Here is a 17,539-nt window from a genome sequence, read left to right as displayed (position 1 = left end):
TGAGGGCTTTACTTACATAAGCTCTCAACAAGTTTTATTAGAAAATTGAGGTTTTCATGTAGTGTGTGATTCTTAAAAAAAAAAAGAGTAATTCTACCAACTATGATTAAGGGTGCGTTTGATATGCTAAAACTTAAGGGACTTGACAGGACAACTTCAGTTGTATTGTACGTGTTTGATTTTAATTTTTTTTTCTCAAACAATTCAATACGACCTAATTGGAACGAGACTCGTGACATTTAAATTTTTAGCAATATAATATTTCGATGCCAACTAATTGGATTACCTGTGAATCAAAAACCTAGTTATCAGAAAAGGATTATTAAGTTGCTACCAATTCTACCGATAAGAACCAAAGAAATAAATATTGACTAAATTGAAATGTAAAACACTTAAGAATTTAAATGTCGACAATGTAACAGTTCAACATCAACTAGGTAGATTAACTATGACTCAAGAAACGTAATTCATATGAAATGAGTGTTAAGTCTCAACTAATTTTCTCAATTGTGACATAGGGAATCAATTCATCTCAGGTAATCTATTCAACTTGACCTAATTGAAATGATAAACACTTAAAAAGTTGAATTTTAACATTGTTCAATCTCATATTGTTGGACAAACTATTACACCAGAAACCTAGTTATTATGAAAGGATTGTTAAGTCACAACCAATTAGACCGAAAGGAACTAAGGAGATCAAACATTCTCAATCTCACTATTCAACTTGACCAAGTGGGAATGAGACTAACAATTAAGCATGTCGTTCAATATCACTTAATTGGACTAACAATAACTTATGAATTTAAATTTCGACAATTAAGCATGTCTAGAACAATATCAAAAGTTCATTTACAAAACTTTAGTATTTTTTAATATGAGACGAATTAAATATGAATTTTGTAAATCAAAATATCAAGATAAAAGTAACGAATATTTTGACCTAGAAATCAAATTTTGTGCTCCTTACTTTTGGACAAAATTTTTATAATACGCTATACATATTTGCAAAATCATCAGAAATATACATCAACTTTACAACATGACCAAAATTGCATGCATAAACATTTTGTGGGGATCAAAACATGACATTTTCTTATGAAGATGAAAAATTAAATTTAGTAATTTTGTATCGATAACAAACTTATTTAATCTTGTAAAATATAACGAATCACTAAAGATTAACAATATTACAATAAATATATAAACGTATTAAAAAATTTAAGTTTTTTTTTTACTAAAAAATAAATATTTTTTAATAATTATATGCACTAATGATTAGGTGGTAAATGAATATTAATCTTTACAAACTAATAATATTAAAAAAAATAGAAAGGTAATAATATTGAAATATTAAAATCGTAGTTGGATCAATCATATTAATAATTTTAAAAGTTTTTTTGTTTGAATAATTAAAAAAGTTATTAAAATCATATTTTAATTTTTAAGAAAATACAAAATACTAAAATAATATTATTTATAAGATATTAGAATATTATTAAAATATTTGAATTTGTTGAAAATCATATATAAGTTGAAAGATATTATGCATGGTTTGATTTATCTTGGAAGGATACATTTGCCAATATTAAAAAGTAGTGTTTAATATAAAAAACTTAATAAAGAAACAAAATCTGCATTAATTTTTTTTTTGACAAATCTGCATTAGTTACTATATTACTTGTTAACCACATCAGCGGTGTACCGGTACACATCCACATAATATGTGTACCGAAGAATTCACCTACATTTTAAGGAGATAAATGTGGAAAAAAATTATTGAACTTGTGGTGTATTCAATTTTCTAAACATTAAATTCTTTATTTCATTAAATGCTATATTTTTACTTTTAGGTAGCTTAACATGTGCCCTTAGGGCACAAATTAACATAACCTTTATTTATAAATAGAAAATCCAAGCTTAAATTGTTTTTTTCTACAATTAATGGAAGTTGTTAGGCCAAACTAAAGAGGAACTCTATGACTAAAATGGAAACCAACACTATCCTGCCACAAAAGACTAACACAACCCAGCGGGGGATTATGAAGAATTTGGATACCCGTAGGTATAGTAAGAGTGTGTCTCGCAAGGCAGTTTGCACCTGGTTTGTCTGCGCCTATAAATATGATGAAAGGACATCTCCTAATCTTGCATCTTAAGGCGATTAATGCGGGAAATTATAGTCACGCTCGGGTGATTGATCAGACATCCCTTGACGATAAGATCCACAACAATTGCTGAGTCAGATTCAAATATTACTATGTTAAAACTCTTATCTAATTTTAATCGGACGGTTCTTATATAGCCGACTACACTGCATTTACTATTGTTTTTACTGCACCAACCACAATCTATGTTTTAAAGTAGGATAGATTGTTATTCCAAAGTAAAAATCCTCTAACCATAAGTTACATTCATCCTAAAAGCCATCCAATTTTTTTCATGGTAATCAACAATTTTTGAGCGTCAATAATAAATTTTCTTTGTGTAGTCTTTAACTCGATAGTGTCCCCAATATATAATAAGCCATTTTTTCGCAACAAAGTTTTCTTAAATATATTTTTGGGTTGATGTATTATTAATTTTCAGTTCTTTAAATAAGTAATAAAGAATAATTTTTTAACAATTTTTTTTTTACAAATTTTTTTAACAACTTAAAAAGTACGTAGCAGTACTATTTTGGAAAACAACTAAAACATTGACAAGCTTAGTCAAAAAAACTAAAACATTAACAAGCTAATGTGTGAGTGTGACACATAATGCCAAAAATAAATAAAAAATGTGTGACACGTGATACACGTCTTTCTTATCATACAATGCATATATACACTAATTCTAACATGGACCAGCCTAACAAATGGTCCATGATGAAAATAGGCTAATTTGCCTTTAGATTAATCTACAACCCATAATAATGTCATGCACCATCAACACATTATCTTTCTTTCATCTCAACTCTCTCTCTCTCCATCACTCTCATATATATTACACTAAATTTTTTTAACATATTTTATTAAAAAAAAAAACTGTTAACTTATGTAACGTATTTTTTACTTAAATAAAAAGTAAAAAATAATAGAAAGAAGTAGTTTAACTACACATTTGGTCTTTTACGTTTATTTTATGTTTTAATTTGACCTCTTATGTTTAAAAGGTATTAATTTGGTCTCTTACGTTTCCATTAGGTTTCAATTTATTCATTTTCGTTAATTTTGTCATTAACACCGTTTGAACTATACACGTGTCAATGTGTCCAAGTATCCACGTATCTGTCCACATATGCAAATTAGTTGTCACATGTGACAAAACTGACAGAAAGGACTAACTAATGCAAACAGTTAAAACGTAAGAGACCAAATTAATACGTTTTAAAAATAAGGGACCAAATTGAATCTTCAATCACAATAACAAACCAAAAAGTAAAGGTGTCATAAATTGAATTGAAGGGATAACGAGAGAAGTGTGGTTGTGAAAGCAAAGTGGCAAAGATGATAAGGGTGTAGACTATGCATACGTAAATGTGGATTAGATTTTTATTTAATTTAATTAATTTTTTGCAGAGATTAAATTTGCGATTTTGTAATTTTTTTGAATTTTATAGTTTATCTTTTAAATTTGTAAATAAAGTAATGGAAATGCTAAACAGTACCCCCAACACTAGTTAAGTCTACCAATATAGAAATTTTATCTTGAAACTTGTGCATTCAACCTATTAAAGATGTAAAAAGTTACATTCATATCATTAATTTTGTCTTTTTATTTTATTTTTTAGTATGTTTAACTATTGTCTCGGGGTCACTGTTTAGCATGACTCTAAAGTAATTAATTACTCCCTCCGGTTAATATATTATGTAAAAAAATAAAAATTTAATATGTTATTTTTTTTGGTAAGGTATTTAATATGTTATATACCAAAACAAATTTTTTTTGACAAATATCAAAACAAATTTTAAAAAATATCAAACTTTAGTTTTTCAAATATATAGCAATAATTAGTTTTATTGGAAAAGATAAGAGTACGTATCATTAAAAAAAACATAAGAGTAATTAACAATGGATATAAAAATAAGAACAAAATAGAAAACAATAAGAACAAAATAAGAACAAAATAAAAAACAATAAAAAAATTATAGTCAATAAAAAAATTGTAGAATGAATATAGAAAAAACAAGATAAAAAAAAACTATAGAAAGAATATAAAAAAATAAAATGAATAAGCATAAAAATAGGAACAAAACAAAATACATGAATACAAGCATAAAAAATTATAGAATAAAAGGGTTTGTGCATAACAATTTTTTTTTTTTTAAGTAATAGAAATATTAGTTCTCATCGATGATAAATATAATAAAATACAGGACAAATATTTATCATTGATTCAAAACGACAAATAATTTAAAACAAATTATTTTTTCCAACACGACAAGTAAAAAGGAACGGAGGGAGTGATAAACTTGGTAGCAATATTGTTTTTCTTTTTTTAGGGTGAGAGGATGGTGCCCTAGCCCAAGGCACCGAGGCAGGGATGACCCTAGGACTCAAAGAGCGCTTACAAAGAAAATTACATTTACCTTCCTCCAACGACAACTTGGTAGCAATATTGTTTTTCTTTTTTTTATATGAAAAATATTGTTTATGATTCTATTTTTATATTCCTATTTTTATGTGTATTTATCTTTTTTTTTCTATAATTTTTTGTATTGACTAAAACTTTCTATAAGCTTTTTATTGTTCTTGTTTTGTTCATATTTTTATACATAGATTCACATATAATTTTTTTTATTGTATTCATATTATTATTTCTATATTTTTTTTATTGACCAAACGTTCTATAGTTTTTTTTTATTGTTTTTGTTGTTTTGTTTCTATTTTATTGTTTTTGATTGTTCTTGTTTATATTGTGGTACGGAGGGAGCGGTGCTTCTATTTTGAAGCAGCGTGATGTGTCACATTGGAGAGGGTGAGTGTCAGACTAGTGGGCAGTGAAGGAGAGAGGGAAAAAAGGAGGAGTTGAAAGCAATTACTACCTCCGTCCCAAAACAATGGTTCTTTACGCATATCAATGCATAATTTGATTCATTAATATCTTTAGTTTTCTTTCATGAAAAATTATAAAAAATTAAAAATTTAATATTGTAAAAATATTCATTGAGACAAATCAAACAATATCTTATTTGCTAATAATTGTCTTTATACAATAGTAAAAAAAATACGGTCAAAATAAATGTCAAGAGTCAACGGGGACAATTGTTTTGGGACGGATGGATTATTGTGTGAGTGGTGTATCATGTATGATGTGGTAAACCTTCATCATCCAATGTTAATTAAACATGGCCCCATATGGACCATTTGTCCATGGCAGCATCCGCCCTATATATATATGTGCCCTTAGCTCAAGACAATATGACTAAGTTCATAGTACGTAAATTTCAAAGCAATATATTCCAAAATGATCTTACCAAATGTTGAAGACACTACAAGCTTCACACATACCTTAAGAACCTTAGTTAAGAAATTATGGGCTAATTTAGTGAAGGTCACAAATATGGTAAAAGAGATTGGCCAAGATGACCCTAGAAGGATTATTCATTCCTTCAAGGTTGGATTGGCATTAGTTTTGATTTATATTTTGCATCATTTTCATCCATCCTTCTATGGTTTTCGTGAAAATGTAATTTGGGCCGTTCTTACCGTTGTTCTTGTCCTTGAATTTTCTGTGGGTAAGTTTCTATTAATTAAGTTCCTTTAAATTAAGTTATTCACGAAAATAAGGGGAGACAAGATTAAAATTAGTCTCTAATATTTGCATCTCTTACACTTAACCTCAAAATATACGAGAGATAATTCATTTGCTTCCACTTCTAATTTTTCATTGATAATTCAACTTTTTTCTAGTAGCTATTGTCATATGTGAACTTATAATATTCTACTAATTGGATTTATGAGTGATATGGAGGCATAAGTTTAACGATTTCTACTACTCTTTCCGTTTCTTTTTAGATGTCATTTTAAAAGAATTTTTTTTTTCCTATTTAAGTGTCATTTTGATGGTTTAAAGTTCAATTTATCAATTATACCTTTCTTTTCTCAATAACTCCACTTCACATTTTCAATAAAATTTTATGGAAATAGGAAGAGCGTATATGCTAAATTAATTTGGAAAGAGAAATAAATCGTAGATTAAATGAGCGTAGAATTGGAAAGAAAAAAAAATACAGCAATTCATTACCTTTAGTTAAAAAAATTTATGTTAAAACAACATTTAAAAAGAAACTGATGGAGTAATTTTGTCCCACATCCTTAATCTTTGAATGAGACAAACAACGAAATAAAACGTGAGGCCTACAAGTCTATACAACCGTACTTAAATAGTATGTGAAGAATATGTGTGTGTATCGGTGTGTAATGTGGATTAAAATGGCCTTATTTTGAATCCAGTTACATTTTCGTAATTCAATTGAAGTTTCAAAATGATTTGCTAGAATTTAAATCGGTTATTCTTACAATCGATTTAAAATATTTAGTTTTTAAATAAACTTCTTTAATAACTGATTTAAAATATTATTTTCCAAGCATTTATATAAATTTTTAGGATAAAAAATACTTGAGTTGTTGCTCTCTTCTCCTTTGTCGTCGCTCTTTTTCTCCCTCTATGGTTTCTTACCGTGGTTGGCCGGTAGTGAAGGGCGTAGGAGATGGGAGTAGATGAAGCAGGTTAGTGGTAACAATTGAAGACAGGGTGAACACCAATGGTACGATTTACTATTTCTATTTTTTGGGTAAGGACGCACACTTTGGAGTAAGAAGACGCACACACAACTGTGAAAAGTTTGAATATGTTTGATCATAAATGGAGTTTCACTAGATTGTATCGATAATTAGACTACGAGCAATTATACAAGCAGATTGAACACTATATCTTCACTTTAAACCTTATAAGATATTGTGTTTATGGAATCTCTAACTTATATAGTTCTTCAGTTTCATTTTTCTTAAATGTGGGACTTTAACAAACCACAACATCTTTCCTTTAAGTGTGAGACTCTATATCTCTGCGCCTGTGCCTAACACAACAAATTTCTCTCGCTTCCTCATCAGGTCAAACCATAGATTTGATCAATGCATCTGATTAAGAAACTATATTAAATTATAATGATCAAAAGAAAAACTATATACACCCATCTAGCCATAAGTTCATACTAAAAGCCACCCAATTTTTTTCATGGTTCTAACAATTTTTGAACGTCATTAATAAATTTTCTTCTTGTAGTGTACAATTTAGGACCACCGACTACATCAATTACCGGGAGGGTTCCTCATATAATAATCTAAACACCTCCTATGCTAGCTCATAAGCCATTTTTTCCACAACAACAAAGTATTATTAAATATTTTTCATGTATTACTAATTTTAAGACCTTTAAATAAATAATAATTTTTTTGTATATTAATAAAAAAAAATAGATACTATTTTGAGAAAGCTACTCAAACACTAACAAGCTAACTCTAGCTTCCTCATCATACATACATTAACATGTATATATATGTGCCCATATAGCTCAAGAAAAAAATATTACTAAGTTCATATAATAAGGCAAATATATTTTCCCAATCTTGCATTTTTTTTTTGTGAACTTTCAAGAACTATAATTCCTTAAAATTAAGAGCAATATTTCAAAATGGTCTCACCAAATGTTGAAGATACTACAAGCTTCACACATACCTTAGGAACCTTGGTTAAGAAATCATGGGCTAATTTAATGAAGGTCACAAATATGGTAAAAGAGTTTGGCCAAGATGACCCTAGAAGGGTTATTCATTCCTTCAAAGTTGGATTGGCATTAGTTTTGATTTATATTTTGCATCATTTTCGTCCATCTTTCTATGGTTTTGGTGACAACGTAATATGGGCCGTTCTTACCGTTGTTATTGTCCTTGAACTTTCTGTGGGTAAGACGATTTTTTAAAAATATTAAGTTATTGTCAAAAATAGGTCTCTAATATTTGCATCTTTAACGCTCAACCACAAAAAAAAAAAAAGAGTAATTTATATGTTTCCGCTCCTAAAATTTGCATCGATTATTCAAATTTATCTAGTCTAGTAGTTATAGTTATGTGTTATGTAATAATCTATTAATTGGGTTTATGTTTTGGAGGGTTTGAGTGATAAGGAGGCATAAGTTCAACGTTTTTGTTAAGAGTCTCATATCGGTTGAGAGATGGTCTTACTAAGTGTTTATATATTAGAGAAAAGCCTCACCTTAAAAGCCGGTTTTGTAAGGATGAGTTAAACCCACTATTACTAAGAGCTTTCTACAAACATACACTCTCCTCTAATGCACTACAATACTAATATTAGTTGTTAAAAGATATACAAATGGCATTAATTTTCAGGTGCAACACTCGGAAAAGGTTTCAATAGGATGTTGGCAACGGGGTTAGCGGGTGCGCTCGGTGTTGCAAGTAACAAACTAGCCACTCTTTGTGGGGATAAGGGAAAAGTTGTAATGACTTCAATCTTTGTCTTTGTGATTGGTAAGTGTAATTTTATTCATTCCTAATACTTAATATATTTAGTTCATATACACCGACAATAAAAATAATTTTTATATTCTCGATCAATTATGGACCTGTTTGTTCCAGCTTTAAAAAAAATAGATTTTTTTTTTTGTATTTTTGAAAATAGATTTTCTAAAATCGTTTTTTAAAATATTACAAGTTTTTTTATATTCGTTTTTTTTTCTCTAAATTTAAACACTAATTTTGAAATCATATAACATATACACATATTATTGAAGATCAAAACATAGTCAAAATCATAATTTTTACAAAAAGTTGTATTTCAAAAATGATTTTTATGAAAATCTATTTGAAATAGCTTCAAAATTTAGAGATTTTTCGAAATTTTGATATCCAATTTTTTTTTTCAATAAAATGATCAAATACCTAAAATAACATTTTAAAAATAACTATTCAAACCAAATTTTCATTTGAAGCTTTTATAAAAAGTTTATTTGTAAAAAAAATTTACACAAAATCATTTAACACTATAAGAATCTATTTTAGAAAAATCTATAACAAACAGACCCTATATTCATCTTAACATAGCTATGTATGACTTGAAAAATTAAGTTGTTTATTTTTATTCAGGATGTCATTTTTTTTTCCCTTTATTTTACAGCTGAAAGAGTGACATTTATGAGATTTTCTCCTAAATTGAAGGCGAGATATGATTATGGAATGATCATATTCATCTTAACCTTCTGTTTGATATCTCTTTCGGATATGACTGGTCATGAACTTCTAGAAATTGCTTATGGGAGGTTATTAACGATCATAATTGGGAGTTGTATAGCTATTACAGTGTGTATTTTCATATGCCCTGTTTGGATTGGAGAAGATCTTCACAATAAAATTGTTGGCAATATTGAAAAGGTTGCGGAGTTCTTACAAGGTATGTATTTTTATTTTACTAACGTTTAATCAAATTTTATGATCCGATTTTATATGAGTGTAATTAAATATTGTGACCATATAAATATTTTTCTGTTACCTATAGGCCTTCGATCATCTAGTTTTTTTTGTCTTAAGTTTCCACCCTATTTTCATTAGACCTTAAAGTTAAACTACCTAGTTATATTTCCTTTGATTAGTCATGCATTTGCCTTTAAGATCATGCAGAACTATTTACATTGTTTTGAGTTTAATAATTGCACACTAGTAACAAACCGAAAAAAATAAAATTGGACACTAGTAATATAAACAAATTTTAACAAAACGTTTAATCATATTTTACTATCTTACTACAGTATAAATAAATTAAAAAATTAACATTTGTTCTACACGGCAAGTGTAAATTATTAAGATAGTTTTCTACACCTAATACTGAAATAGAAGTAAAATGGGGGTGTATGGTAAAATCCAAAATGCATGTCTTTGCTTGTTTGAATAAACACCGTCCAATAATCACTTAGCTTGTTTGATTCCCACTAAATTCCATGTCTTCCTTTACACATCATTTATTTGTTGTTTTTATTGTGTGTGTAATGAATAAATGTCTTTTACTTGTTTTGATTCTTTTGGAGAAATATTTAAATCTTTCACCCTGTTTAGTTTAATTGGTAAGAATATCGTATTTTATATGTAAAAATTGATGTTCAAACTTCAAACATTCTAATTATTTATTTTAAGATAAAATTTTAACTATTAAGTTACTTGAAAAAGAAAAAAAAGTCTTTTACTTTTATTTTCTTTGATGACTATAAATCTCTCTCGATCAAAAATCAATTTATTTTACCAGTGTAACAAAACAATTGATGGACAAATTTTAATTTGAAGAGGAGTATGCATATTGATGTGTGATATCTTATAACTATAGGATTACAAAGTTCTTAAATCCTTGAACATTTAGTCAAAATTAACACTTAAATATAAATGCCTTTTGAACAATTTCTTTTTTTTGGTTATAAGTGTGGAAAATTGGGGAATTTTTGGGTTCGACCTTTTCAATAATGTTCTTAATTAGTAGCTATCAATTGAAATATTCTTATAAGACCGAACGACTTTTATTTTAAACTATATGTTTTTATTTTGTCAAGTACTATAATGGCTAAAATTTCACGGTTCATATACATAAGTGAAGAATATCGAGTTCGTATTTCAATCTCTACACAGTATCCCTACCATGTTCATGTGAAGTACCATGTATGATATATAATTTGTTGCAATGTTCCTATTAGATATTAATACATCTCATGAGATTTCAAACTAATGGAAACATTGTCAAACGCAGGATTTGGAGATGAGTATTTCAACAATTCTGAGAATACAGAAGTTGAGAATGATAAGCAATTTCTTGAAAGATATAAAAGTGTCCTCTCCTCAAAAAGCAGTGAAGAAACAATGGTGAAGACCAATAACTATGTTCTCTAGCATACTCCCTCCGTCCCAAAAAGAATGACCCAGTTGACCGAAACACGCATGCCAATGCATAACTTTGGCGACTAATATCTTTAATTGTATAATAGTAAAAATTATAAAAAATTGATATTTTGAAAATACTCATCGAGACGAATCTAACAACATCTTATATGTTAATATTTATTTTTATTTATTAGTAGAAAAATATGGTCAAAACAATATATATGAATAGTGCATATATTCAAAATGGGTCATTCTTTTTGGGACGGAGGGAGTAACATTTTATTACGAAAAATAATAATAACAATAATAATAATAATAATAATAATAATAATAATAATAATAATAATAATAATAATAATAATAATAATAATAATAATAATAATAATAATCTCATTAAGCCTTTAAGAAATTAAAGTATACATGCTGACGCTATAAAATTTGTATATATACACATAAATCCTATGACAATTCGCTATAGATATTTGTGGATATATTATTACTACGGTTATGTGATATAATGCATCTATTAAAAAAAAGTTTTACAACATTAGCAGATCATTACATTATTTGGTCCCGTAAAGTAGCTCAATTACTAGCGAATATTATTAGAGATGTTGAAGTTTGAATATCAGATTTTCCATTTCTCCTAAGTGTGAATCTATTCACTTGGGCTTGATTTATTGACCAAAAAAAAAAATTACATTATTTGTTATTTAATTTTTCTTTGGATTTTGATAGGCTGTTTTGGCAAGATGGGAACCTCGTCATGGACGGTTCAGATTTCGCCATCCATGGAAGCAATATTTAAAGATTGGGAACTTGACACGGTTTTGTGCCTACAAACTTGAAGCTCTTAGTGTATATCTCCACAATTCCAAAGTATGGCACAAAAAATTCCTTCTCATTTCTACATTACAAATTATGAATGTGGTTCATTTATTCTTAAATCAGCAATTAGTTACTTAATTAGTATGCTAATTAAACATGTTTTTCAATACAGACCCCATATGAATTTCGGAGCAGAATTCAAGAATCATGCACAACTATTAGCATGGAGTTAGGGAAGGCCCTAAAAGAATCTTCATTGATGATTAAAAAAATGTCTAAGTCATCAACACCTAAATCTCATGTTTTAAATGCTAAAAATGCTGCTGAATCTCTTAAATCTATACTAAGAACAAATCCATGGGAAGGAGCTGATCATTTGGAGATAATACCGGCTTCTACGGTTGCATCATTGCTTATTGATATTGTGATTTGTGTTGAGCAAATTTGTGAAGCTGTTGACGAATTAGCTTCGCTTGCGAATTTTGTGCCGGCTGAGTTAATGCATAGGGGAATTGTGCAACCGATTTCTGACAGCAATGGTTCGGTTCATGTTGTTACGGTTAGTGAGTGATTGCGAAGATTACATCATACAAATTCTCTACAACCGCTACACAGTACAACAACAATAAAGGATTTAAATCCAAAAATCAAATATGGTTGAAGCTAAACACGAAAAGAAGAAATAGTTACTTAAGAGATTAGAGAATAAAGTTGTGTGTACACAAATTGTTTTGTTCTAAAATATTTTATGTTCAATGGTGATATTTTACACTTCAATAGCCATAAACCTCATTCTCTTTGCATATGTGAGTCCTTCAAAAAGTTCTCACAACTCCACTACAGATCGATGCACTACAAGATCCCACACCCTTTGTGAAACCACTAAGCGACTATCTTGACTACCTCGAATAACACCTTCACACCTAGTTGTACTATCCTTCTGAGCTTCGTCTATGTTAAGCTTCACAAAGATGCATTTGTTTATAAAAATTAAAAATGAATTCACTAAATTCAATGTGATCACGCATTCACATATTCAAGATATTGGTGACCGTCCAATCTTAATCTAATTATTTAAATAAAATAAAGTTAATTTAAAACGAAAAAATTGAGTCTTTATTTTTTTATAATAAAACGAAAAAAATTGAGCCTTATTCTTATATTTTGGAAAGGAAAAATTATTTAATCAGATTTATTGAAAATTTTGAATAAACCATATTATAAATGGATATAAATATGATCCAACAATTTCTTTCACTAAAATCCCTACCAACTAAGTCGCACCTCACTCACAGTCATTCATTCCCATGGCAACAACGAATACAGATTCATCCCAATCTTCCTCAGTGAACAAAATCGATGTTTTCTGGCATGATGGAATGCTCAACCATGATACAGGCAAAGGTGTTTTTGACACAGGAATTGATCCTGGTTTCTTAGAGGTGTTGGAGAAACATCCTGAAAACTCAGACAGAGTCAAAAACATGGTCTCTATCCTTAAAAATGGTCCTATTTCTCCTCATATTTCTTGGAACCATGGGAGACCTGCTCTCATCACTGACCTCCATTCTTTTCACACTCCTGGTACTATCAATTTTACCCATATTCTTATCATTTTGTATTCATATATTGTGTTTATTGGCATGACTTGTGTAATCATAGAGGTTTTTGGTATTCTTAGATGAGGAGTAACATTGGGTTTTGGTCAAAATTTGTGCTTTGCTTACAAAGTTAAATTTTTTATAGATGTGAGTCTAGGTTAGTAGCATGGAAATGGAATGGATTATGGTTTTAAATTATGGTCCGCATCCGCAATTGCAGCCGCAGGATTGCTGATGTGGCGTTGTAATTTTTATTCACATTATGACCACATCAGAAGCCACATTAGACGATTTCGGCCATGTTCGTTAAAATTTTCTCACTTTATTTTGAAGAATTATTTTGTGCATATTGCTGTACTGTAGTTATACTCTGGGTTTTAGTGTGTTATATTTTAGCATTCAGTTTTGTGCTTAGGTAATTCGGAATGTGTTTTGGTTGTGTTGTGAGCAGCATTTGTATTACTTATGTTCTAGATTGTTTGCAGTAAGTCATTTGCTGTCTTGTAAACTGCAACTGTTTTGTAACCTACGTAGCATCCACACTTCAGATTGAAGACTTGTCCAACGTTGACATGGCACGACACTTATACATATTGTTACATTCATTAACTTCCATTTTCCCAAGCACCTTATTAAGGCATTAAATTTTCCTATAACGTAGGAGGTGTACAATTTTTTGGAAAGCAACCTTGATTGCAATATTACAAAGATAAAAGAAACATTACAAGAAGAATAAACTATTGGCATTCTTGCCTTCATTGTCACCTACTTCAACATAACTTTAAGCTAACATAATGAAAATTAAAGCTTGCTCGCTTTCTTTTTCCCTTCTCGTACTCCCCCGTTTACTGCATTCCAGGTTCGTGGTACCTTTTACCCATCCAAGTGCTCCAAGCGGTGGACTCCTTTCCCCATGTCCTCTTTGACTCTTGACGGTCCTTTCCATCGTGGGTGCAACTTCCCTGGTTATTCAACTCCTGGGTTTCTCATCAGTCCTAAATCTCCTTGCTTGATACTCCTTATTCTTACCTTTGAGTCGCACCTCCATGCTGCCTTCATTTTACTCGCTTCTTCTTTCAAGTGATCTCGAGCTCGTACTTCCCCTTGGAGGTCTAAGCTGGCCCACAAATTATTAGCATTTTTTCCCATTTGAGCAAAAAGGACTCTCACGTTGGGCTCAATTATCTCAATTGGAATTATAGCATTTTTCCACCGATGTGAAGCTAAGTTGTATCCCTCATTCCTTGCAGAAATTGGTCATACTTGTGCTAGCAAATTGAGTTCCATTGTCAGTTACTATCATTTATGGAATGCTGAACCTGCAAATGTTCGTCTTCCAATAAAACTTTTTGATCCTTTCTACCATGATAGTGACAACTTGCTCCACTATCCATTTGGTGAAGTAGTCCATTGCCACAGTAAAAAAATTTCCCTGCCTTTGCATTAAAGGGAAAGGACCCACAATATCTGGTCCCATTTAAAGAAGGGCCAAGGTGAAACCACTGAGCTCAAGTATTCTGGGGGAGCTTGATGAAGATTAGAGAATCTCTGACACTTATCACACTTCTTTACATAGGTGGAACAATCTTCCTTTGATGCTAGTGCTACCCCTCCAATGTGAAGTTCTACAAACTCCATCACATACTTCGGCTGTTACATACTATGCTTGTTTAGGAGCTAGGTATTTCAAGAGCGAGTTGGAGAATCATCTTTTGAAAAGTTGATCTGCAATAACGACGAACTTGGCAGCATTTTTTTTAATCCTCGGCGCTTCCTCTTTATCCTCTAACACGCTAAATAACTCCTATGTAATATTTCTGTATGTTTGAGAAATCATAATTCAAAATTACAGTTCAGTTCCACAAATTATGTCAGCCATTTTCTCTCACTTTCTCTGATATTCTCTCATTTTTCTGACCCTGCTATACTTACAAAACAGTGCTTGATGTAATTTCAAATGTTGAAATTTTCTAGAGTACATAAATGAACTGGTAGAAGCTGATAAAGAAGGGGGAAAGATGCTTTGTGCTGGCACATTCTTGAACCCTGGATCATGGGATGCCGCACTTCTTGCTGCTGGGACTACACTATCTTCAATGAAGCATTTGCTTGATGGACATGGAAAAGTTGCTTATGCTTTGGTTAGACCTCCCGGTCACCATGCTCAGCCTTCTCAAGCTGATGGATACTGTTTCCTTAACAACGCTGGATTAGCAGTACAATTAGCTTTAGATTCTGGATGTAAGAAAGTCGTGGTTATAGATATTGATGTTCATTATGGAAATGGTACGGCCGAGGGATTTTATTCATCTAATAAAGTTCTTACCATCTCTCTTCATATGAACCATGGATCATGGGGTCCGTCTCATCCGCAGAGTGGTTCTATTGATGAGCTAGGTGAAGGAGAAGGGTACGGTTATAACTTAAACATACCTCTACCAAACGGAACTGGGGACAAAGGATATGTATATGCCTTCAATGAGTTGGTTGTTCCATCAATCCATAAATTTGAGCCTGATATGATAGTGTTGGTTATAGGACAAGACTCAAGTGCAGTAAGTTATTCTATTTATCTTTTTTTTGCTGTTGCTCATTCATAATTTGATTGTAGTTAGCATTTTATTGTGGAGTTTTTATAGACTTGGTTTAGTCTTGTGCTTTCATATAGAAATCAAAACCTGACAAGATACTTGCATGACTTTTATGGGATGAACTTTAGGCCTGTTTTGGTTGATTTATTTGAGCTAGTCTACTAGTATAAGCTCTTGTGAGAGCTTATAAAAACAACTTATTTCATGTCCATAAGCTGTTTTCAGCTTATTTCTTTAAGCTTTCTAGGATAGCTTATAAAATGACTTATAGATTATATAAAAACAGTTTGACTTTATTTTATCTTTCTATTGAAATAACTTATACATAAGCCCTTATTTACAAACACTTATCTGAACTATTTATCCAAACAGAGCCTAATACAAAGATTGTGACTCTGAGGGCAAACAAGATTGTGTTTAATAATTCTTTGTACAAAACAAATCCAAATCCACTTACACTAAACTCTGCATGTACTTCAGTTTGATCCAAATGGAAGGCAATGCTTAACAATGGAAGGCTATAGAGAAATCGGGCGGATTGTTCATAGTCTTGTGACGAGGCACAGTGATGGACGACTTCTTATTGTGCAGGAAGGTGGATATCATGTAACATATTCAGCATATTGTTTACATGCAACACTTGAAGGTATTCTCAACCTACCATTGCCTCTACTGGAAGATCATGTTGCCTATTATCCAGAAGACGAGACATTTTCTGTCAAAGTTATAGAAGCCATTAAAGATTATGTAAAAGATAAAATGCCATTGTGGAGAACAGATTAACTTTTTGTGATATTTACTTTCTCTACAACCTTTTGTAATGTTTGAAACTTTGATATTTCATTGCAAATAGGTTTTTAAATTTTTTTTTTGCTTTCACCACCAGTTTAATCTGATTCGGGGGTTAATTCTCTGGCATCAAGTGGTTTCAGCCCTCTCCTGAAATTGGTTTTTTAAATTTTTTGTTACTGTAATGTTTATGCGAATATTGTGACTTATTATTATTAATTATTATTAACAGTTGGGAATATAAAAATGCTCCACATCCAAACCAAAACATGCACACTGCATTTAGTGGAGGATTAAAATAAATAGCACTAATTATTGAATATATACCTTTAAATTGATGCAGTTTGACCTTACTAATGTGTTTATCCCCATTGGTTAGAAGAGGGACCATAGAAAAAAGGTATGAACAAACATTGTCGGCTGGTATTGATGGGAATTGTGAGTATTCTTGGCATATGCTTCGACATGAAATTAGTAATGTGATTTGACAATGCATGTTACACTGTTTGAAGTTGGTCTTAAAACAGACAGAGGCATTTCATGTTCTAGCTAATAATACTATGCAATAAAGTGAAGTAAATGAGGCAGTGAGGAGTGCTAGCAACACACTATTTAATAAACACACTTTCTTCTATTGATTAAAATTTATATGGGTCCCATAAAAATTATATGGGTCCACATTTTTTTATGGGACCCATGTGAATTTCAACCAATAAAATAGAGTGTGTTGGAGTGTGTTTGTTAAAGAGTGTGTTGCTAGCATTATTCATGATGCAAAATAGAGTGAATTATTACTATGTTAAAGAG

The 17,539-nt window shown here is 30.4% G+C and overlaps 2 protein-coding genes across 2 annotated transcripts; both read left to right on the top strand.

Moving 5' to 3' along the window:
* The first annotated feature begins 7,582 nt into the window (after positions 1 to 7,582).
* LOC123898204 (aluminum-activated malate transporter 8-like) lies at positions 7,583 to 12,554 on the top strand. The gene is made up of 6 exons (XM_045949101.1): positions 7,583 to 7,950; positions 8,395 to 8,535; positions 9,182 to 9,454; positions 10,793 to 10,905; positions 11,662 to 11,802; positions 11,924 to 12,554. Exons 1-6 carry the CDS (start codon positions 7,680 to 7,682, stop codon positions 12,320 to 12,322), a joined length of 1,338 nt encoding a protein of 445 aa, XP_045805057.1. The 5' UTR covers positions 7,583 to 7,679; the 3' UTR covers positions 12,323 to 12,554.
* Positions 12,555 to 12,993: 439 nt separating this feature from the next.
* Positions 12,994 to 17,035, top strand: LOC123898998 (histone deacetylase 8). Its single transcript, XM_045950054.1, has 3 exons — positions 12,994 to 13,335; positions 15,327 to 15,907; positions 16,424 to 17,035. Exons 1-3 carry the CDS (start codon positions 13,059 to 13,061, stop codon positions 16,724 to 16,726), a joined length of 1,161 nt encoding a protein of 386 aa, XP_045806010.1. The 5' UTR covers positions 12,994 to 13,058; the 3' UTR covers positions 16,727 to 17,035.
* The last annotated feature ends 504 nt before the right edge of the window (positions 17,036 to 17,539 follow it).

The sequence above is a fragment of the Trifolium pratense genome, linkage group LG7 (assembly GCF_020283565.1).
Source record: "Trifolium pratense cultivar HEN17-A07 linkage group LG7, ARS_RC_1.1, whole genome shotgun sequence".
Classification (NCBI taxonomy): domain Eukaryota; kingdom Viridiplantae; phylum Streptophyta; class Magnoliopsida; order Fabales; family Fabaceae; genus Trifolium; species Trifolium pratense.
The sequence above is the reverse complement of the archived record's forward strand: the minus strand, read 5'-3'. Positions and strand labels throughout refer to the sequence as shown.

Bases quoted from the DNA above. Each gene is read 5' to 3' on its own strand.
- LOC123898204 (XM_045949101.1), top strand. From the start codon at position 7,680: ATGGTCTCACCAAATGTTGAAGATACTACAAGCTTCACACATACCTTA. The intron at 7,951-8,394 runs GTAAGACGATTT...ATTAATTTTCAG, and splicing joins TGTCCTTGAACTTTCTGTGG to GTGCAACACTCGGAAAAGGT. The intron at 8,536-9,181 runs GTAAGTGTAATT...TTTATTTTACAG, and splicing joins AATCTTTGTCTTTGTGATTG to CTGAAAGAGTGACATTTATG.
- LOC123898998 (XM_045950054.1), top strand. From the start codon at position 13,059: ATGGCAACAACGAATACAGATTCATCCCAATCTTCCTCAGTGAACAAA. The intron at 13,336-15,326 runs GTACTATCAATT...GAAATTTTCTAG, and splicing joins CCATTCTTTTCACACTCCTG to AGTACATAAATGAACTGGTA. The intron at 15,908-16,423 runs GTAAGTTATTCT...CATGTACTTCAG, and splicing joins TAGGACAAGACTCAAGTGCA to TTTGATCCAAATGGAAGGCA.